The sequence below is a fragment of the Telmatherina bonti genome, assembly GCF_933228915.1.
Source record: "Telmatherina bonti genome assembly, chromosome: 12".
In the NCBI taxonomy this organism is placed as follows: Eukaryota; Metazoa; Chordata; class Actinopteri; order Atheriniformes; family Telmatherinidae; genus Telmatherina; species Telmatherina bonti.
Window position 1 is genome coordinate 37,645,723 of NC_136610.1, and position 22,660 is coordinate 37,668,382.

The 22,660-nt window shown below is 44.5% G+C and overlaps 2 protein-coding genes across 2 annotated transcripts in view; one reads left to right on the top strand and one right to left on the bottom strand.

The window, feature by feature from the left end:
• Positions 1-11,856, bottom strand: part of ptcd3 (pentatricopeptide repeat domain 3) — a gene marked incomplete at its 5' end in the record, with an annotated part of 38,568 nt that extends 26,712 nt beyond the window's left edge. Inside the window, 22 exons of the mRNA XM_079249479.1 lie at positions 1,927-2,082; positions 2,398-2,439; positions 2,520-2,656; positions 2,749-2,834; positions 3,744-3,834; positions 3,952-4,030; positions 4,106-4,212; positions 5,356-5,384; positions 5,466-5,555; positions 5,624-5,674; positions 5,794-5,938; positions 6,063-6,145; positions 6,294-6,354; positions 6,426-6,590; positions 6,833-6,936; positions 7,019-7,142; positions 7,215-7,319; positions 7,881-7,949; positions 8,026-8,071; positions 8,159-8,198; positions 9,399-9,451; positions 11,729-11,856. Coding sequence (XP_079105605.1) covers positions 1,927-2,082; positions 2,398-2,439; positions 2,520-2,656; positions 2,749-2,834; positions 3,744-3,834; positions 3,952-4,030; positions 4,106-4,212; positions 5,356-5,384; positions 5,466-5,555; positions 5,624-5,674; positions 5,794-5,938; positions 6,063-6,145; positions 6,294-6,354; positions 6,426-6,590; positions 6,833-6,936; positions 7,019-7,142; positions 7,215-7,319; positions 7,881-7,949; positions 8,026-8,071; positions 8,159-8,198; positions 9,399-9,451; positions 11,729-11,856 — 1,991 coding nt within the window. The remainder of the gene's footprint in view (positions 1-1,926; positions 2,083-2,397; positions 2,440-2,519; positions 2,657-2,748; positions 2,835-3,743; positions 3,835-3,951; positions 4,031-4,105; positions 4,213-5,355; positions 5,385-5,465; positions 5,556-5,623; positions 5,675-5,793; positions 5,939-6,062; positions 6,146-6,293; positions 6,355-6,425; positions 6,591-6,832; positions 6,937-7,018; positions 7,143-7,214; positions 7,320-7,880; positions 7,950-8,025; positions 8,072-8,158; positions 8,199-9,398; positions 9,452-11,728) is intronic.
• Positions 11,857-12,066: 210 nt separating this feature from the next.
• The window catches only part of polr1a (RNA polymerase I subunit A), a 37,633-nt gene continuing 27,039 nt past the window's right edge, over positions 12,067-22,660 (top strand). The window contains exons 1-11 of the mRNA XM_079250517.1: positions 12,067-12,220; positions 15,597-15,705; positions 16,565-16,660; positions 16,807-16,956; positions 17,574-17,684; positions 17,810-17,895; positions 20,065-20,156; positions 21,000-21,080; positions 21,302-21,401; positions 22,189-22,330; positions 22,404-22,565. Of these exons, the coding sequence (XP_079106643.1) occupies positions 12,144-12,220; positions 15,597-15,705; positions 16,565-16,660; positions 16,807-16,956; positions 17,574-17,684; positions 17,810-17,895; positions 20,065-20,156; positions 21,000-21,080; positions 21,302-21,401; positions 22,189-22,330; positions 22,404-22,565 (1,206 nt within the window). The 5' untranslated portion in view covers positions 12,067-12,143. The remainder of the gene's footprint in view (positions 12,221-15,596; positions 15,706-16,564; positions 16,661-16,806; positions 16,957-17,573; positions 17,685-17,809; positions 17,896-20,064; positions 20,157-20,999; positions 21,081-21,301; positions 21,402-22,188; positions 22,331-22,403; positions 22,566-22,660) is intronic.

A 22,660-nucleotide genomic window follows, 5' to 3' on the forward strand; every position in this document is an offset into this window, starting at 1 on the left:
GGCTTAACTGGTAATGGGTTGGCTTAACTGGGAACAGTTAACTGGGAACAGGTTGGCTTAACTGGTAACAGGTTGGCTTAACTGGGAACAGTTAACTGGGAACGGGTTGGCTTAGCTGGTAACAGGTTGGCTTAACTGGTAATGGGTTGGCTTAACTGGGAACAGTTAACTGGGAACAGGTTGGCTTAACTGGTAAGGGGTTGGCTTAACTGGTAACAGGTTGGCTTAACTGGTAATGGGTTGGCTTAACTGGGAACAGTTAACTGGGAACAGGTTGGCTTAACTGGGAACAGGTTCGTTTAACTGGGAACAGGTTGGTTTAACTGGGAACAGTTAACTGGGAACAGGTTGGCTTAGCTGGTAACAGGTTGGCTTAACTGGTAATGGGTTGGCTTAACTGGGAACAGTTAACTGGGAACAGGTTGGCTTAACTGGGAACAGTTAACTGGGAACAGGTTGGCTTAGCTGGTAACAGGTTGGCTTAACTGGTAACGGGTTGGCTTAACTGGGAACAGTTAACTGGGTACAGGTTGGCTTAACTGGGAACAGGTTGGTTTAACCGGGAACAGTTAACTAGGAATGGGTTGGTTTAAAGGGGAACAGTTAACTGGGAATAGGTAGGCTTAGCTGGTAACAGGTTGGCTTAACTGGTAATGGGTTGGCTTAACTGGGAACAGTTAACTGGGAACAGGTTGGCTTAACTTGGAACAGTTAACTGGGAACGGGTTGGCTTAACTGGGAACAGGTTGGTTTAACTGGGAACAGTTAACTGGGAACAGGTTGGCTTAGCTGGTAACAGGTTGGCTTAACTGGTAATGGGTTGGCTTAACTGGGAACAGTTAACTGGGAACAGGTTGGCTTAACTGGGAACAGTTAACTGGGAACAGGTTGGCTTAACTGGTAACAGGTTGGCTTAACTGGTAATGGGTTGGCTTAACTGGGAACAGGTTGGTTTAACTGGGAACAGTTAACTGGGAACAGGTTGGCTTAGCTGGTAACAGGTTGGCTTAACTGGTAATGGGTTGGCTTAACTGGGAACAGTTAACTGGGAACAGGTTGGCTTAACTGGGAACAGTTAACTGGGAACAGGTTGGCTTAACTGGTAACGGGTTGGCTTAACTGGGAACAGTTAACTGGGTACAGGTTGGCTTATCTGGGAACAGGTTGGTTTAACTGGGAACAGTTAACTAGGAATGGGTTGGTTTAAAGGGGAACAGTTAACTGGGAATAGGTAGGTTTAACAGGGAACAGGTTGGTTTAACTGGGAACAGTTAACTGGGAACAGGTTGGCTTAACTGGTAATGGGTTGGCTTAACTGGGAATAGTTAACAAGGAACAGGTTGGCTTAACTGGGAACAGGTTGGTTTAACTGGGAACAGTTAACTGGGAACGGGTTGGTTTAAAGGGGAACAATTAACTGGGAACGGGTTGGCTTAACTGGGAACAGTTAACTGGGAACGGGTTGGCTTAACTGGGAACAGTTAACTGGGAACGGGTTGGCTTAGCTGGTAACAGGTTGGCTTAACTGGGAACAGCTAACTGGGTACAGGTTGGCTTAACTGGGAATAGTTAACTGGGAACAGGTTGGCTTAACTGGGAACAGTTAACTGGGAACAGGTTGGCTTAACTGGGAACAGGTTGGTTTAACTAGGAACAGTTAACTAGGAACTGGTTGGTTTAGCTGGGAACAGGTTGGTTTAACTGGGAACAGTTAACTAGGAACGGGTTGGTTTAGCTGGGAACAGTTAACTAGGAACGGGTTGGTTTAGCTGGGAACGGGTTGGTTTAGCTGGGAACAGGTTGGTTTAACTGGGAACAGTTAACTAGGAACGGGTTGGTTTAGCTGGAAACAGTTAACTAGGAACGGGTTGGTTTAGCTGGGAACGGGTTGGTTTAGCTGGGAACGGGTTAACGTCGGCCCCTCACCGCTGCTCCTCGGACAGATCAAACGTCGCCAGCGTTCGCTTGGCCAGCCCCGACGTTGGCAGACAGAAGGCTGCAGACAGCTGGAGCAGCTCCACCGCCCTCTGGGAGTCGCCGCTGCTCTGACACGCTGACAGGAAGTCGCTCAGCAGCTCCTCGCTGGAGGAAAGGAAGGAAACGCAGCTTTACTACGATTTACACCAGTAAACCTCCAGCCAGCCCACAGGAGCAACTGGGTAAACTGGAAAACAACGAAGTCATGAAGCTTAAAACATTTACAAATAAAATAATTCAGATTTTTATGTTCATTTATAAAAATTTACCAGAAAACAGAAAACATCTGTTTACAGATGAAACAAGTGAAACATGAGTGTGTGAGGGAGGAATGATATTTTACTGCTCCGACTAACTTCAGATCTTCATGTCGTTTACACTGTAATCAGATTACTTTGGATCTGTTGGGTGCAGACTTACGTAGGAACTCTGTTTTTAGCCTTGAAGAGCTGCAGCATCTCCCTGCCAAGAGGAAAAAGGAGGTGAAGTGGGACATTTAGCCGGAGTAAGAGCGCAGCAGCAGACCTGCAGTTGTTCCTCACCAGGCCCGCTGGGTCCTGCTGGCCCGCAGCAGCAGGGTGGTGACATGCGACAGGGAGGCGCTGCTCCACTCCAGAGTCGCCATCCCATCATAAACGCTCTTTACGTCCAGCGCACACTCAGCAAAGGCCTCCTGAACCTACACACACACACACACACACACACACACAGACAGATCGGTCTGACGTCTTCTAGGAATAATCCCAGGTTTTTGTTCGTCCTCCTCCAGACCTCAGGACTGTGTTTGTCTCTGGTCATCAGGCCGAGCAGCTCCTCCACCAGTTCCCCCTTGTTGTCATGGCCTAAAGTCTTGATATCTGGAAAACACACCAGATGGAAGCGGTTTACAGAAGACCAGTCCTCAGACAGAGGTAGCCTGTCCCCCCGTGTTTCCTGTCTGTACAAGCTCACGCTTCTGTAAGCAGGATATTTCATATCACTGCTTCGCTGACCACGCAGTTAAACATCCGTCGACTCCTGAGTCCAGGAAACGCGAGTTCAGAGATAAAACTCACAAAGCGGTGTAGGCTACATAACATCAGAAAACTAGAAGCTTGTCCATCGTATCCAGAAGGAACAGCGCGGAAGGACCGCCGTTCCTGGTTATTTACACACTGGAGGGAATAAAGTTTGTTTTTTTCCTACTGTTTGCTTTAAAGCTTTGAGTGGAACATCTGCTTCCATCTCCGACATGCTGAGTGAAAACTAGGGGTGGGAAAATCCAATCGAAAAATCAGAAATCGGGATTTTTTCCTTCACAATTTTAAAATCACTTTTTTTGTTAAAAAAATGGATTTTTTGTCTTCTTGAGCATTACAGCAGCAGAATGATGGTCTGGCTACTGAGTTGTTTTTTCCTGATTGAAATCAAGAAAAATGACAAAAAAAAAAGTTTTATGCATTTATTTGGTTTTTAATCTACAAAAATCAGCAATATCGAAGAATTGTGAGAATCGCAATTTAAATCAAATGGGCACCCAAAAAAATCGGAATTGAATCGAATCGGGACAAAAGCCGTAGTGAAAACACAGCAAACAGCTTCCCAGGACACAGCCTACACCTTCGTCTCTACCTCCTCCTCCTCCTCCCTGCAACAGAACCGTCCTGGAAAACGTTTCTATCCCAGTTTGAACCGTTTTAATCCCTTTTAGTTTTCATCCTGCGCTGCGATGTGATGCGGTGAAATGCTGTCGGAGCACACGGACCTATGAAACGCATCCAGCTCACCTTTCCATATGCTGGGCAGCAGGTCGAGGCGGCCGTCTGTGTCCAGGGCCTGCAGCAGGTCCCTCATTCCCTGCGAGTTGGGGTAGTACAGCTGCAAGCAGAAACAGACCCAGTTCAACCTCCAATCCAGGTTTTTCCAGCTAAATGCAGAGCTGCATGTCTGCACACAGAAAACCAATAAACTCTGATCAACTGCAGTAAAACTGACCGAAGGGATGATGCGTCTGTACCACTTCAGCACCACGTCGACCTGCTCCATCATGCACAGCAGGTTGAAGAAGCGGCCGCTGCAGGAGGAGAAGCGGGACGAGTCGGTTAAAGACCACGAGGAGAAGAAGTCTCGGCTGAAGGGGAGAACTTACTAGTAAATACTCTGTTGGAAGGAGTCTCCCAGCAGCCTCCAGTTCTCCCCGACTTCCACTAAACCATGCACTTTGTAACCCAGATCCAGATCTTTATTATCCAGACACTGAGAGGTGCAGAGAGGAGGAAGCAGATGATTAGCATGTTTCAGCATCTGATCGTCGATCGTTCCTTTTTGTTTGTTTCATTTCCAACAGAAGGAGAAAACCTGTTTTCCTGCCTGATGAAGCTGTGAAGGTAAAAACCCAGAAGCCTTACAGCTCAGTCACTCCGGCTGATTCAAAGCTTTATTTAAAACTCATCCGCTGGTCTGCAGACGCTGCTTTTAGGAGGATTTGACATGTTTTATCGTTTTATTTCCCTTGTTTCATAAAAAACACGCCTAAAAGAGAGACGGGGTCCCGAGGGTGAAGACTTTATTTATAACACGCATCTAAAAAGCAGGTTTGTGCAGCAGATTCACATAAAACATGAAATAAAACCTAAATATGAAAGTTAAACATAAAATCTAAAAACACAAACCCTGAATAAGGACAGAGAAGGAGGCTATCCGTTAGGAGGAGGAGGAGGGAAAAAGGATAAGTAGAAGAAGTAGAAGAAGAAATGTGGAGGAAGAGGAAGAAAAGGAAAAAGAGGAGAAACATAGGAGGAGAGGAAAAAACAAAGAAGAAAAATGATGATGAAGGGAAACGATAGCGAATCTGAAGAAGGTGAAGAAAAGGAACAACCTGTAAAATTTTATTTTTTTATGTTATTAAGGAACTTTTTCTCATATTTTTACAGATTCTGCAGAATTAAAACAAATTGTTGCCTTAAAAACTGATGCCGGTATTTTTTCAGCTTATTTCTCTTTATTCAGGGTATAAATTTAATTTTTATTTTTCAAAAATTTAATTCAATATAATTTAATTACATTTTTAATTCCAGTCTTTTGCTCTTTTAATTTAATTTTTTAATTCCAGTCTTTTGCTCTTTTAATTTAATTTTTTAATTCCAGTCTTTTGCTCTTTTAATTTAATTTTTTAATTCAAGTCTTTTGCTCTTTAAATTTAATTTATTTTAATTTAATTTTTTAATTCCAGTCTTTTGCTCTTTTAATTTAATTTAATTTAATTCTGCATCAGATCTAAAAGGAGAATAAAGAGACTGAATGAGGAGAAAAGTTTGCATCTTGTGGTGTTTCTGTGGACTTAAAGAGAACCGATACTCGTCAATACTTATTGATCCAGCAGAGAAACAGAAGACTTACGACTCTCATGGCGTTGGAGAAGAACAGAACTGTGGAGGCAGAAAGAAAAGACGGCGTGAGTAAAACGCAGCGCTTCGGTTGCCGTTTGCTTCACACGCAGCAGGTTTTACCGTCGTCGGGGTCTCGGCAGGTGAAGCTCCTCCCTTCCAGCTCCGTCATCACTTTCTTTAAGACGACGACGTTGCTGGGGCCGGAGGACGCTGAGGAGGAAACGACTGTTCAGCTCACAGGCAGTCATCAGCAGCATAGTTTAACAGAACGGCCGTACCTGATCGGAAAAAGGCGGCCAGGATGTGGTTGTAGGAGGCCAGGCTGGGAGCTGTCGCCACGGCAACCGGTGGGAGATAAAAGGATGGCGTTTCACTGTGACAGCAGCCTTTACAGGGACATCTCGCTGTGTGTGTGTGTGTGTGTGTGTGTGTGTGTTGGTGTGCTTACCGACGCCCAGCGCATTCATCTCGTTCAGCGTGTGCAGAGTTTGTGTTCTGGCCACGTATCCGCAGCGTCTCAGAGCTTTCAGGACGGCGTTGAAGGTCTGCAGGTTGGGACGGACGTTCTGTTGGTTCATGTGAGTCAGCAGCTCCTGCGGACACACACAGTGTGGCGGAGGCGTTGTTATGACTGCGGTCGTCTTGTGTGAATGTTTTCTTCTGTTATTTGTGTTTTCAGGTGTGCGCCAACAAAGACCGAGGCGCCGCCCGACTTACGGTGATGGCGTCCCATTTCTCGTTGTATTTCTCTCGGACATCCGGAGCCGCTGAGATCAGAGCGTTGAAGGTGTGGACGTCAGCTGGAGACACAAGCTTTCAGACTTTTAGTGGGACAAACCACAATCAAGGACTTTTATTGTGAAAGAACCAGGATGTGGGTTTGCTTTGCTGTGTCTGAAACAGAAACTTGACTCCTGATGGTTTTAACATCGTGTCCTGTAGACTCACCCGTCAGCCGGTTGTTCAGCAGGTCTGTGTATGTGCTGAAGGCCTTGGCGTACGCGCCGTGCTGCGGAGACGGAGACAGACAGACTGACATTCTGGACAGAAACGCTGAAACCAGCGGCGACGGTGTCCCACCTTCACCATCCCTCTGATCAGAGCCGAGTAACAGCGGGCGTCCCGCTCCGGCAGCAGCTGGAAGATCCGCTCTGCGTTGTTGTCTTCCTTCCAGGAGACTTTCGGGATTTCCGTCCCGCGACGCGTCTTCGGCCTCCGTCTCTTCGCCTCGTCTGCGCCGTCCTCCTGAAGGCGACACACAGACGTTTCCACGCTGCAGATGGAGAGGTTGCAGCCTCATCTGCTGCTACGTTTACACAGAAACCACCAGCCGTCTCCGCCGCCACACAGGGAGGGACGTCTGCCATCAGAATGATTGACAGCTGTCGTTCTGACAAACTGCATCGTGGAGGAAGACGAGGACGGAGGGAGGAAAGATGTCGGCAGCTGACAGGCTCGGCCAGTGTCTGATGAACGCATCGACTCACCGCGTCCTCCGCCGACGGCTCCCCGTCCTCCACAGGGTCCCTGTCGCCGTAGAAACAGATCAGGTCCAGCAGCTCGTGGGTTGTTTCCATGGAGACGGCTGTGCCTGCAGCGGGGGGGAAACGGGATGGACGTGAGCGGAGCGCGGCGCTCTGCAGGAGAAAGGCGGCGTTCCTGTGAGACCTCACCGGCCTGCAGCAGCTGATCGTACACGTCCACAGCTGCTGCCACTCTCCTCAGGGTTATCCGCTCCTTCAGCGCTTCCTCGCTCGCCTCCTCCAGACGCAGCGACACCGACTCCGGCATCAAACACTGCAAACACACACCCGATGAGCCCCGCTGCCCGTGGCGCCTCCACCACCCCATCACGTGCACGTTTCTTACGGGTACGTGCGGCGCAGCAAAGTCTCTGGTGAAGAACTTGGGATTGCCGTTGACGAAGTATTTGGCTGCAGATCTGCCAGATTCCTGAGCGAGCGAGAAGACCTTCTGCAGGGAGAAAGACGAAAACGTCAGCGACCGCCTGAACCCGCCTCACGCTGGACGCCCGCCACCTCGCCAGGAGGGGGCACTCTTACGCTCTTACAGGGAGGAAACTACTTTTATATCCATTAAAAGCAAATCTGAGATAAAACATCAGGAAAAGTTAAAGATCCTGAAATCCGACGACTGACTGCAGAGTAAAAAAGAAAAAAGACTTTTCAGTTTCTTTTTATCTTAAACCTTTAAAAGTCTGGTCTGGCCGTCGCAGAGCCTGAACAGGAAGCTGTTGCGGCTCAGAGTTTAGTGTTTTACACGACAAACAAGCCAAGGAGGAAAGACGCTGCTGCACGTTCATCCCTTCGTCTTCCTGCCATGTTCAGCGTTTGGTGCACGGCGAGCTGCAAAGCTGCCGCAGTGTGTCTGAATGCATCTCACAGATTTAAGGGATGAAAATAAAACTGGATTTCAACTAAAATCTCCGATCAAACAAAAGAAACTGAACATGGCAGGAACCATTCAGGAAGAAAAAGGAAATAATAAATGTTTGGGTTTTGTTTGATGACGTACGAACTCAGCAGAAGTCCTGGGAGAGAGGTATGGGTCATCCTGGAACTGGTAGGGATATGCAGTCGGATCCTGGAGGGAAGAATAAAACATGGGGAATGAAAAGAGGAAGAAGCTGTTTTATAAAAACAAGCGAGTGAAAACTCACTCTGCTGACGGTTGAAGCCAACGCCTCCAAAACCGCCTCTTTGCTCCTGTTGCAGTGAAAACATGAAATGTCACGTTTGCGGACGATTTGACACCAAACAGACTTAAAAACAAGAAGAAGGAATGCGGCGTACCATGTTTTCTTCCTGGGGACGACGACTGACTCTGCTGCCTCTGAAACATGAAGAAGAGTTGGTGTGAAGGAGCCGAGACTTAAAGCTCTGCCTGTAAAAACACCTGACTGGCGCGTTTTCATCGCTAATATGACGTCCAGTAACGTCGAAGTCAAACACTGACGTGTTTTTACCTTTTATTGTCCACCATGCGTTCCATGAAACAAACCTGATGATTGTCAGAATATTGTCCATAATAAGCGACGACAGGAAAGAATACCCATACAGCTGTACTCAGATGTCTTCATCCCCTTTCATTAAAGAAAAGCTGAATTTATAACAGTCACTCAAATAACTGGAGACTTAAAAAAGGAGCAATAACTAAAAATTTGTAAAAATATAATTTAGTAATATAAGACACTGTTTTTCATTTAACTGAGTTGAAGAAAGAAAGAAAATAAAACAAACAAACAAATCAGTCCTGAACAAAGTAGAGCACTTTTCTGTTGAACAGTGGGAGAAAATACCTGTCAACAGGTGCAGAAGTCTGACTGAGAGGAACAGAAAACACCTGACTGGAGCGGAAACATTACAGGATTCTTCAACTAAATATTACTTTATGACTGATGGAATAAATTATCTTATGTTTGCTTTTTAAAAAATATTTCAATTGAACCAGAATTAGAAAATAATGTCATGATTTTCATAACAATTTTTTATTTCCTTCTTTAATGAAAGGGTATGAATAAATATGAGCACAACTGTACATGACAACGAACGGCCAAAAAACTTTTTCCCGCTGCCAACAGGCAACAGACTGGGGACACGTCACCAGTCCATCACAGAGAGTCAGCAACCACTCAGACACACTGGTTAACCCAACAGGCAGCATGACTGTGGGAAGACCTGTGTAAGGACACGCTGCGACTGCTGTGGCTCTTTCACGCCATTAAGACTGGGAAGCATGACACAAGTACGTACAGGGACACGAGTGACAACTGGGAGAATATAACAGGGATGTGAAGACTGATGACAAGCAGGAATGTAAAGTAAGAAAAGAGCAGAGGGAGAACCAACTAAAACATAAAAACACGACGAAAACTAAACAAAACTTAAATTATGAGAGACTTGGTGCAACCAGACAGCAGTTTAGTGTCAAACACCTTTACTGCCTACGGCTACAGAAATATTTATTTTCATATGTAATGTTTTTAATTATACATAATTTAATTTTATGAATAAAGCCCTCATTTTGATTTACCTTTAGTAACCTCTGCTGCTTGCTGCCGAAGAGCCGGACACCAACCAAAACTCCTGGAAGAAACAAACATGGATGCTAATGACTCCAATTTCTGAGAGCTAAAATATGTAGAAAAAAGACAATTACGTGAAATGCAAACTGAGCAACAAAGACATTTACAGTAACTAAACATCATAATGAAGTTACTTAATCTGAAGGGAAACAGAATTCCATGCAACACCTGCAGAACAATATCTTTTAATACATTGTCAGGTTAATTTTACAGATAATGTCAAAGATTCGTTTGTCTAACATACCTACGATTTCTGCAGTGTAAATAAATAAAATGTATTCAAAGCTTAAATACTCAGAGTAAGATTAAAATAAAGGGCCAATATGTGGGCCAAAAGGATTCAGACCTGTCCTTTGGCCCACATATTAAGCAGGTTACTAAAACAGCCTTCTTTCATTTACGTAATATAGCCAAAATTAGGGACATTCTGTCTCAGAGTGATGCAGAAAAACTGGTTCATGCTTTTGTTACTTCGAGACTAGATTACTGTAACTCTCTATTACTGGGCTGTCCTAAATATGCCCTGAAAAGCCTTCAGCTGATCCAGAATTCTGCAGCCAGAGTCCTGACCAGAACCAGCATGAGAGATCATATTTCTCCAGTTTTAGCCTCTCTTCATTGGCTGCCTGTTGAATCTAGAATAGAATTTAAAATACTTCTCCTTACATATAAAGCCCTCCACAACCAGACACCACTATATATCAAAGACCTCATAGTTCCTTATATACCAAGCAGAGTACTTCGTTCCCAGACTGCAGGCTTAATACTCCACGAGAAGCAGGTCTGCAGCGGGGAGGGATCACTGCGGGGGGGGGGGGGATGTCTGCTTTATATGCAATGAACCCGGTTGTTACCTCCGCCGAGGAGGTTGTTTTCCCGGCGTCTTTTTGCTCAAGATGACTTAAAAGGTTACGGAGGGATTTTTATAAATATTTCAAGAGTTGTTGCAAATGTAAAAATGAAGAACTGATTACATTCTGGTGGTGATCAGGATCACCGTTTGGATCCAGGAATGTTTTAAAAGGATTATTAAACATCGTGCTTGGTGGAGGTTTTCGCTCTCCGAGTTTCTAGTTTCAGATTTAACGAGCAGCTTCGTCCGCGGCAGGGCGGGTCGTGCACGCGGCTGGGTCCGAGTGTTTTATTGCCACATGTAAAAATGTTCGTACTTTCTCACCACCTCGATCAGCTGTTTTATCAAAACAATCCGTTTTGCCGGCAACAGCAAACACACGGAAGCAGCAACTCCGCTTCCTGCTTTCTCCGTGTTAACCACGCCCACCTCACATGTCCGACCAATCACACGACACTTCTCGCAGCCCCGCAAGAAAAAAGTTCTGCCAGCCTGATGTGTCAAGACGTGTCCTCAAACACGTCCGCGAGAACAAAATGACGTCATTTTCTTCTCGGAGCCTCGAGAACAAGAAAAAAGTTCTCGCTTCTTGTGGAGGATGGAACAGGCTTAAGTCCTATAGCTAGGGATGGTTAGCATCCCTTAGTTATGCTGCTATAGGTTTAGACTGCTGAGGGACATTTCCTGATACACTGAGCTTCTTTCTTTTTCTCTTTATCTCTTTCTTTTACCCCCCCCCCCCCCCCCCCCCCCCATAACAGTGTAGCATCATTAACATGTATGTCTCCTGTCTCAGCAGGTCTCCCTGGCCGGGAGTAGCAGTTCCTGTTGTCTGTTGTCTTTCTGTCCTCTTCCCCCCACACAGCAGAGGCAGATGGCTGCCTGTCCTTGAGCCGGGTTCTGCCGGAGGTTTCCTTCCTGTTAAAAGGGAGTTTTTTCCTTCCCACTGTCGCCAGTGTGCTTGCTCAGGATGGGAGATTGAGTTGGACCTCAAACTCAATCTGTTGGTTTTCTTATATAGGCTGTTATGAATTGGCTTTCATTATGTTTTCTTCTCTGCCTGTAAAGCGTCTTGAGATGGCATTGCCGTGATTTGACGTGATATAAATAAAGTTGAACTGAATAAATCTAAATCATTCCTGATAAAGTTTTTATGTAAAACTATGTAATGATCAGATTAAACTTCAGGCTGCACAAAGCTGAATAAATCACTGTGCATGCAGCCCTGAACAGGCCAGGAGCTGTTGGATTAACCAGAACTGTAGCTGCGTGATCATTAAACGTTGATCCAGTATTTATGACGTCAGAAAACGGCGTGACGTCATGACCTCCTGTCAGAAGATGCTGCAGCGGTTCATGAAGCTATATTAAATCACGTCTGAATGACATTTCGGTTAAATGAAACTATTTTAAAGTTGATCCTACCTGTTTCCCCGCAACTGTTGAAGGTTAAAAAGCAGAAATCTTCCGTTTTTCTGGAGACAATGTCGAACATGCCCACCGGGAGCCGCCATTTTGGCTCTAACTGAAGGATGATGGGAGGAACAAACCATGTCGCAAAAAAACAGGGGGGTTTAAAATAATTATTAGTTTTTCAAGTAAAAACAACATGACAATAATTTTGAATGGAATTAAATAGACTTATCATATAATTGTGATTTTTAATTTAAATGTGTCGTATCTGGATGACAAACGTAGTATATATTTTTGAACCCCCCCCCCCCTCTAAAATGAGCTTGCTTCTTACGGTCCCACGTGTGTAACAGGAGGAAGCGATTCGTGTTTCTGCGCTGCGACTTTATGTCTTTAATTTACCAAAAAGTGGTTATTTCTCTCCAAAATGTTGTTCGAGAAAGAGGTGCCATGGCGGCGTGTAGAGGGCATGTCGTTTGGCTTGTACTCCTCCGCAGAAATACGGTGAGCAGCTCGCGCAAACTAGTCCTACAACACACCACAAACTAGTCCTACATCAACACACCACAAACTAGTCCTACATCAACACACCACAAACTAGTCCCACATCAACACACCACAACAAACTAGTCCCACATCAACACACCACAAACTAGTCCCACATCAACACACCACAACAAACTAGTCCCACATCAACACACCACAAACTAGTCCCATATCAACACACCACAAACTAGTCCCTCATCAACACACCACAAACTAGTCCCACATCAACACACCACAAACTAGTCCCACATCAACACACCACAAACTAGTCCCATATCAACACACCACAAACTAGTCCCACATCAACACACCACAAACTAGTCCCACATCAACACACCACAAACTAGTCCTACATCAACACACCACAAACTAGTCCCACATCAACACACCACAAACTAGTCCCATATCAACACACCACAAACTAGTCCTACATCAACACACCACAAACTAGTCCCATATCAACACACCACAAACTAGTCCCACATCAACACACCAAAAACTAGTCCCACATCAACACACCACAAACTAGTCCCACATCAACACACCACAAACTAGTCCTACATCAACACACCACAAACTAGTCCCATATCAACACACCAAAAACTAGTCCCACATCAACACACCACAAACTAGTCCCACATCAACACACCACAAACTAGTCCCACATCAACACACTACAAACTAGTCCCACATCAACACACCACAAACTAGTCCCACATCAACACACCACAAACTAGTCCCACATCAACACACCACAAACTAGTCCTACATCAACACACCACAAACTAGTCCCATATCAACACACCACAAACTAGTCCTACATCAACACACCACAAACTAGTCCCACATCAACACACCACAAACTAGTCCCACATCAACACACCACAAACTAGTCCCATATCAACACACCACAAACTAGTCCTACATCAACACACCACAAACTAGTCCCACATCAACACACCACAAACTAGTCCCACATCAACACACCACAAACTAGTCCCACATCAACACACCACAAACTAGTCCCATATCAACACACCACAAACTAGTCCCACATCAACACACCACAAACTAGTCCCATATCAACACACCACAAACTAGTCCCACATCAACACACCACAAACTAGTCCCACATCAACACACCACAAACTAGTCCCACATCAACACACCACAAACTAGTCCCACATCAACACACCACAAACTAGTCCCATATCAACACACCACAAACTAGTCCCACATCAACACACCACAAACTAGTCCTACATCAACACACCACAAACTAGTCCCATATCAACACACCACAAACTAGTCCTACATCAACACACCACAAACTAGTCCCATATCAACACACCACAAACTAGTCCCACATCAACACACCACAAACTAGTCCCACATCAACACACCACAAACTAGTCCCATATCAACACACCACAAACTAGTCCTACATCAACACACCACAAACTAGTCCTACATCAACACACCACAAACTAGTCCCATATCAACACACCACAAACTAGTCCCACATCAACACACCACAAACTAGTCCTACATCAACACACCACAAACTAGTCCCATATCAACACACCACAAACTAGTCCTACATCAACACACCACAAACTAGTCCCATATCAACACACCACAAACTAGTCCCACATCAACACACCACAAACTAGTCCCACATCAACACACCACAAACTAGTCCCATATCAACACACCACAAACTAGTCCTACATCAACACACCACAAACTAGTCCCACATCAACACACCACAAACTAGTCCCACATCAACACACCACAAACTAGTCCCACATCAACACACCACAAACTAGTCCCACATCAACACACCACAAACTAGTCCCACATCAACACACCACAAACTAGTCCTACATCAACACACCACAGACTAGTCCCACATCAACACACCACAAACTAGTCCCATATCAACACACCACAAACTAGTCCCACATCAACACACCACAAACTAGTCCCACATCAACACACCACAAACTAGTCCCACATCAACACACCACAAACTAGTCCCACATCAACACACCACAAACTAGTCCCATATCAACACACCACAAACTAGTCCCACATCAACACACCACAAACTAGTCCCACATCAACACACCACAAACTAGTCCTACATCAACACACCACAAACTAGTCCTACATCAACACACCACAAACTAGTCCCACATCAACACACCACAAACTAGTCCTACATCAACACACCACAAACTAGTCCCACATCAACACACCACAAACTAGTCCTACATCAACACACCACAAACTAGTCCCACATCAACACACCACAAACTAGTCCCATATCAACACACCACAAACTAGTCCCACATCAACACACCACAAACTAGTCCCACATCAACACACCACAAACTAGTCCTACATCAACACACCACAAACTAGTCCCACATCAACACACCACAAACTAGTCCCATATCAACACACCACAAACTAGTCCCACATCAACACACCACAAACTAGTCCCACATCAACACACCACAAACTAGTCCCACATCAACACACCACAAACTAGTCCCACATCAACACACCACAAACTAGTCCCACATCAACACACCACAAACTAGTCCCACATCAACACACCACAAACTAGTCCCATATCAACACACCACAAACTAGTCCTACATCAACACACCACAAACTAGTCCCATATCAACACACCACAAACTAGTCCCACATCAACACACCACAAACTAGTCCCATATCAACACACCACAAACTAGTCCTACATCAACACACCACAAACTAGTCCCACATCAACACACCACAAACTAGTCCCACATCAACACACCACAAACTAGTCCCACATCAACACACCACAAACTAGTCCCACATCAACACACCATAGATCAGTGTTTTATTATTATACTATAATCAGCCCAGATGAGAATAGAAAGGATTATAGCACTTTCCTCACATCAGCATCAAGTCAGAAATTTTATCACTTAATAAATGTTTTATTTGTTTTATTAACCTGCGTTGGGTTAAAGAGTCAGTATTCATGGAATGATGTATTTCAGGGAGTGTGTGTGTGTGTGTGTGTGTGTGTGTGTGTGTGTGTGTGTGTGTGTGTGTGTGTGTGTGGAAATAGCTTGCGTCTTTGTTCTTAAATGTCTTGTCTGTCTACTGTTTGTTTTAATCCTTATAACTTGATTTTATGTTGTAACTTTGTGTTGACCGTTGCATGAAAAGTGATCAAGAAATAATAAGAAATAAGTTTGATTTGATAAAATGACTTGACGTTTATATTCCATGATGATTGTATGTAACAATGTTTTCGTCCCTTGTTCAGGAAGCTGAGTGTGAAGCCAGTCACCAACCCCAGGTTCCTGGATAATGTTGGAAATGTGGCCCCAAACGGGCTGTATGACTTGGCCCTTGGACCAGCGGACATCAAGGAGGTACAGCATTCAGATCAGATGTTCCCAAGTCGGTGTACGTCGTGCCTGGCGTGCAACGTGACTGGCGTGCAACGTGCCTGGCGTACGTCGTGCCTGGCGTACGTCGTGCCTGGCGTACGTCGTGCCTGGCGTGCGACGTGCCTGGCGTACGTCGTGCCTGGTGTACGTCACTCTTGGCGTACACGATGCCATGTCCAAGCTGTAATACATCCGAGCTGCGTCACACCGGATTCATGTGATGCCTGAGCTGCATCATCGCTAAAAAAGCCCAAACCGCTTTATGCCCAGTCTGCGTCACGTATGAGTCGTGTCATGGAAGATGAAAAAGAATATTTAAAAACTTTTGTCGCAAGTCGTGGTACCTGTGAGTGAAGTGCATCTTGGGATCATATCTGGTAAAATTCTGTAAATATTAGGGCTGTGACGATATGCTTTTGTCCCAATTCAATTCCGATTTTTTTGGGTGGCGATCTGATTTAAATTGCAATTCTCACAATTCTACAATATTGATGATTTTTGTAGATTAAAAACAAAAAGAATGTACAAAACTTTCTTTTGTCATTTTTCTTGATTTCAATGTGGAAAAAACAACACAATAAGCCAGATCATCATTCTGCCTCTGTAATGGCTAGAAGACAAGTAAAAAGATCAATGAAAACAATAAAAATTACAAAAATTTCATAATGTATTATTTTTATTTATTTGAAGAAAAATAAAATTAACAAAAAATTGATTTTAAAATTGTGAAGCAAAAAATCCAGATTTTCTATTTTTCGATTTGATTTTCCCAGCCCTAGTAAATATGATTTAAAGTCCTCCTGATGTTGTATTTGTCCTCATATCTGTGCTGCTTCTGCAGGTTTGTTCAACCTGCTGTCAGGATTTCAACAACTGTCCAGGACACCTCGGACACATCGAGCTTCCTCTACCTGTCTACAACCCACTGTTCTTCGACGTAAGCTTTAACACGCTTCAGCTTGATCAATAAACTCTTTCTGATCAATAATTTAACTCATTACTGCTCTGATTTGATCCTCTCAACCTGACCTGGATGCTTGTCGGTGGTGAACCTGCTGTCTTATTTCTGCTCCCCCCCATCAGAAGCTCTACCTGCTGATCCGTGGGTCCTGTTTGGCGTGTCACATGTTGACGTGCCCCCGATCGGCCATCCACCTGCTGCTGAACCAGCTGAGGCTGGTGGACCACGGGGCCCTGCAGGAGGTCTACAAGGCTGAAGAAGTTCTTTACCAGGTAGGTTTATATTTCCTGCAGAATTGAATCCCTTGCAGAGGCCTGAGCTTCCAGCCTTTACTGCAGCTGTCTCCACTTCATCAATAAATCACTTACTCCTGTTTTCTTCTTGGGGTTGATCTTCATGCTGCTGTATGCATGAAGATTTAAGGTTGAAACTAATAGGTCGTTGGAGCACCTTTTGGTTCAGTATTCAGTCTGTCTGGATCAGGATCACCAGCAGATGGTGTCGTTGGGGTTGTTGCTCAGAACGAATCACTGCTCTCTCAAACGTCCGGCGGTTTAAGTGAATCTGCTGTTTGGAGCTGTCCCACATCCATCAGAAGAAAAGCAACCTGCAGCATGATGCTGCCACCACCATGCTTCACCATGGAGAGGAGATCAGTTCACGTGACGAGTTGTTGATCGTTCCGTTGGTGCAGGGCATCATGGGAAATGTTTATATTTCCTGTGAATATGGGATGCGCTGCCGTTACGGTGGAGGGGTTGTGTACTCGTTCATCATGTCATCATTTGGTGTTTAGCAGGAGAAAAAGTGCATCTGTCTTCCTTTTGCTTGGAATTTTTTCAGTTTTTGTGATTAAAGAAGCTCCTGTATGAACTTTGTGTGTTTTTAGCACCTGGAGGAAAACCCCAAAGCCACAGGAGACGAGCTTGAACTGGTGTTGAAGCAGTTCACAGACGGAGTTGTGGGAGTACATCCTGGAGGTTCAGGGAGCTCCAGACCTGTAAGAACACACTCACACCAATAAGAACACAACATATTGGAATTATATTCTGCAGATTAGACTCATCCTGACCAGTTAAAACCAGTTTGGATTCACACTGAACTTATTTCATCCTGGTTTGTCAGATCAAACATTTGGTGGAAAAGAAAAGCAGCCTGATAAATGACTTCTGGAAGATCCAAATGAAGCCCAGGAAGTGTCCTCACTGCAGGTAACGAACCCCACCGAGCACATTTACTCGTTATCTGTTCTGTTATTACTATTTAGTTATGAAGTCATTCATCTCTGCATTTATTTACTCTTTCATTTATTGATTTGTTTCTTTTTTATTGGTGTAATTTATTTTTCTTTTATTTATTTAGTGGTTTGTTAATGAAATTTAATCAGTTTTGATGCATTTTTAAAAAAAAATTTTTTTAATCAATCCATCCATCCATCCATCTTTCATCCATCTGTCCATCCATCCATCCATCTTCCATCCATCTGTCCATCCATCTTTCATCCATCTGTCCATCCATCCATCCATCCATCTTTCATCCATCATCCATCTTTCATCCATCTGTCCATCCATCCATCCATCCATCTTTCATCCATCTGTCCATCCATCCATCCATCCATCTTTCATCCATCTGTCCATCCATCTTTCATTCATCCATCATCCATCCATCCATCCATCTTTCATCCATCTGTCCATCCATCCATCCATCCATCTTTCATCCATCTGTCCATCCATCCATCCATCCATCTTTCATCCATCCATCCATCTTTCATCCATCATCCATCCATCCATCCATCTTTCATCCATCTGTCCATCCATCCATCCATCCATCTTTCATCCATCTGTCCATCCATCCATCCATCCATCTTTCATCCATCCATCCATCTTTCATCCATCATCCATCCATCCATCCATCTTTCATCCATCTGTCCATCCATCCATCCATCCATCCATCTTTCATCCATCCATCCATCCATCTTTCATACATCTTTCATCCATCCATCTTTCATCCATCTTCCATCCATCTGTCCATCCATCCATCTTTCATCCATCATCCATCCATCCATCTTTCATCCATCTGTCCATCCATCCATCTTCCATCCATCTGTCCATCCATCCATCTTTCATCCATCATCCATCATCCATCCATCCATCTTTCATCCATCTGTCCATCCATCCATCTTCCATCCATCTGTCCATCCATCCATCTTTCATCCATCATCCATCCATCCATCTTCCATCCATCTGTCCTTCCATCCATCTTTCATCCATTCATCTTTCATCCATCCATCTTTCATCCATCCATCCATCCATCCATCCAGCTGTCCATCCATCCATCTTTCATCCATCCATCCATCCATCTTTTATCCATCATATCCATCCATCCATACATTATCCATCCATCCATCCATCATATCCATCCATCCATCCATCCATCATATCCATCCATCCATCCATCTTTTATCCATCATATCCATCCATCCATCCATCATATCCATCCATCCATCCATCTTTTATCCATCATATCCATCCATCCATACATTATCCATCCATCCATCCATCATATCCATCCATCCATCCATCCATCATATCCATCCATCCATCCATCTATCCATCCATCCATCCATTTTTCATCCATCCATCATATCCATCCATCCATCCAGCTATCCATCCATCCATCTTTCATCATCCATCCATCATATCCATCCATCATCCATCCATTTTTCATCCATCCATCCATAGTATCCATCCATCCATCCATCATATCCATCCATCCATCATATCCATCCATCCATCCATCCATCCAGCTATCCATCCATCCATCTTTCATCTATCCATCCATCCATCATATCCATCCATCCATCTTTCATCTATCCATCCATCCATCTTTCATCCATCCATCCATCCATCTTTCATCCATCATATCCATCCATCCATACATTATCCATCCATCCATCCATCATATCCATCCATCCATCCATCTATCCATCCATCCATCCATCATATCCATCCATCCATCCATCCATCATATCCATCCATCCATTTTTCATCCATCCATCCATCCATCATATCCATCCATCCATCCATCCATCATATCCATCCATCCATCCATCCATCCATCCATCCATCCATCATATCCATCCATCCATCCATCCATCCATCCATCCATCATATCCATCCATCCATCCAGAGTTTCTAGGTTGAACAAAAATCTCGGTATAATTTTCTGCTGTTATCAGAGGAAAAACCTCAGCATTATATTCCAGCATCTTGCTCACATTAAAACTTTCATGTCGTGTGGATGTCGTCAGTGTTTTCTTGCATCTGAACCGAAGCCTTTCTGTCCGTCTCATCCTGTAAACATCTTGTTTCTGTGTGAAGGAGCGGCAGAGCGCTGGTGCGCCGTGAGCACAACAGTAAGCTGATCGTCACCATGCCGACAGGAGGCGTTCAAACAACCGATGCTACTGGTGGTGAGTAAGCTAACGGGAAGAGAAGATGTGTTGAGCTGCAGGAGATCAGTATTTAGGTAACAGAGTAATCTATTAGTTAATTTACTGGAGAAAAATATTTTTGCAAAGCAATAATAACTTTTCAAGCAGAGAAAAGATGTCTGTCAGCATGAAACACTGGTTTATTTATCAGATAATACTGAAAATTTAATCATTAAACTCCACTTCAGACGTAAAAAAAAAACTGTCTTTGCATTAAAATGATAACTACATTAAAATGAAAATGATTATTACTGATAATTAAAATTATTCATATTAAAACAATAAGGAATAAGCGTTTTTATTCATTTATCCACATGTGAAATGAAATGGACTTTGTGTTCATAGATAGATCGTTCAGATGGTCGTTCCAAAGCGACCTCCACAGCGCTGACGTGAGAATGAAGTGAGACGCAGAGGAAAACTAGACACCACTTCTTGGTCTTTAACGTGATCCAGCATGGATCCCGTTTAGGCAAATATGAGTAAATAAGCTTGAGGGGAAGTTCTGGTGATATTTACAGACCAGTTGTCATAAACCACAAAAACAAAACACAACGAGAAAAAAAGGGACTGAAAAATGAAAAAGTTGCTCTTCAGCCCAAAGCTCAGCTAGAAAACGTCAGCTTGTGTTCACTTCCTGCTGAGCTGCAGCAGCGCTGACGGCCTGCTTGTGACTCTGGTTTACACCAGACAGGCTGCAGTTTTCTGTCTTCTTTTTCCTTTTTATTTTATGCACCAACTTCACTGACATTTGCTGTATGTAAATAAAGATTATCTGTATAAATGAATGCTGGAAACCAATCTTCTACCGTCTCTTTGCAGAGGAAGCCATGGCTGGAAAGAGAGTCTACCTAACTGCCAGCACAGCCAGAGATCACGTCAACAAAACATGGGAAGCAGAAGGTGAAGTTGTCCCGGTTCCACGTTAAAATCCCAACACATCACATTCCCACATTTACAGAGGAGCTCTGAAACCGGTTTTTACAAGACTTTCATCATGTTCCAAAGAGATTTTCAGGATGCAAAATGACAGAATGAGCAGAAGAATGTCAAAGTCGCTCCATTTTTCACAGTCAGAAGAAGAAATGATTAAATGTTAACTCCAGCTTCTGTTTTGGCTCCAGGTTTCTTCCTGAAGTCTCTGTTTCCTGGACTGGAGGAGACAACGAACAGTTTCTGTCCTGACCTCTTCTTCCTCGAGCAGCTGGTCGTTCCACCGTGCAGGTACGGCGTAGACGTGGACATCATCCCGCGGGATGTTGGCGACGTCCTGCAGGGCTTAAAGTATTCCAACAGCGGTCTGGTGGTCACACCGTCCAGACGTCCTACCTTTATCTTCTACATGTGCATTTCCTGAAAACATACTTTCTTTATATTTTAAGTAGGCCACTTTTTCTCTGACCGCTTAGTGCGATATACTAATGATGTCGCCATGACTTATTTCACAGTTATTTGCCGTATTAAAAGATTCCTTAGAAGTTTCTATAAAACCTGCTGTCTGAACCACAATGGCAGATCAGCGCAACAGAGACTCATCCTGCTGCCGTCCTGGAATGTAAGGCCAGAAAAACGTCGTGTGATAGTCGCTGGACTGCTGAAAAACACGGGTTTAGCGTGTAGTACACGCGGCGTGCACGGAGAACGGAAGACATCCGGGTCCGTTTTTCTGTTTTACTTTCGTTTTGAGGAAACAATGGAAAAGAAAAAACGTTTTAGTTGTTTGAAAGTGTACAACAAGGCCACTGAATGCTGACGGACCTTGAAACCCCCCCCCCCCCCGTCTTGTCAGGGGAAGGTAGCAGCTTAATGAGTAAATCTGCGCTGTTAGTTTGTTGATGAAGTGCCGGATGATACGTTGCTGTGAAACACAGCGGCACTGCAACTTATGACAGGAAGTCATTTTAAATAAAAAACTTTATTTAAAGTATGAAATCCTGGAAGGAAACGCTCCAGCTTCTCCAAAGTGTCGATCCCAAGTGGCTTTAACACATTTCGCTTCTCTCCCCGCCAGGTATCGTCCAATCAACCGCATGGGCGACCAGATGTTCACCAACGGCCAGACCGTCAACATGCAGGCTGTGATGAAGGACTGCGGAGTCATCAGAAAGCTGTTGGCGATCATCGCTGGAGAGAAGAACTCCGAGGAGGCTGAGGTGAGGCGGCAGACCGCTGCTGACACGACCATCCTCTGCCGGCCGGTAATTCATCGGTTCTGGCTCTTTGCAGGTTGTAGAGCAAACGGACCAGACCTTCCTGGCTGGACTCGTCGGGCTGACGTTAACGGACAAGCTCTACAACATGTGGATCCGCCTGCAGAGTCACGTTAACATCGTGTTTGACAGTGACATGGACAAGCTGATGATGGAGAAATACCCGGGAATCAGACAGGTACCGCATCCCAGGCTGCCTCTGTCCTGTGGCGGTTGTTCAGCAGGTTATAGACTCGTCTATAACAAATCAATATTCACATGATTGTGGACGCT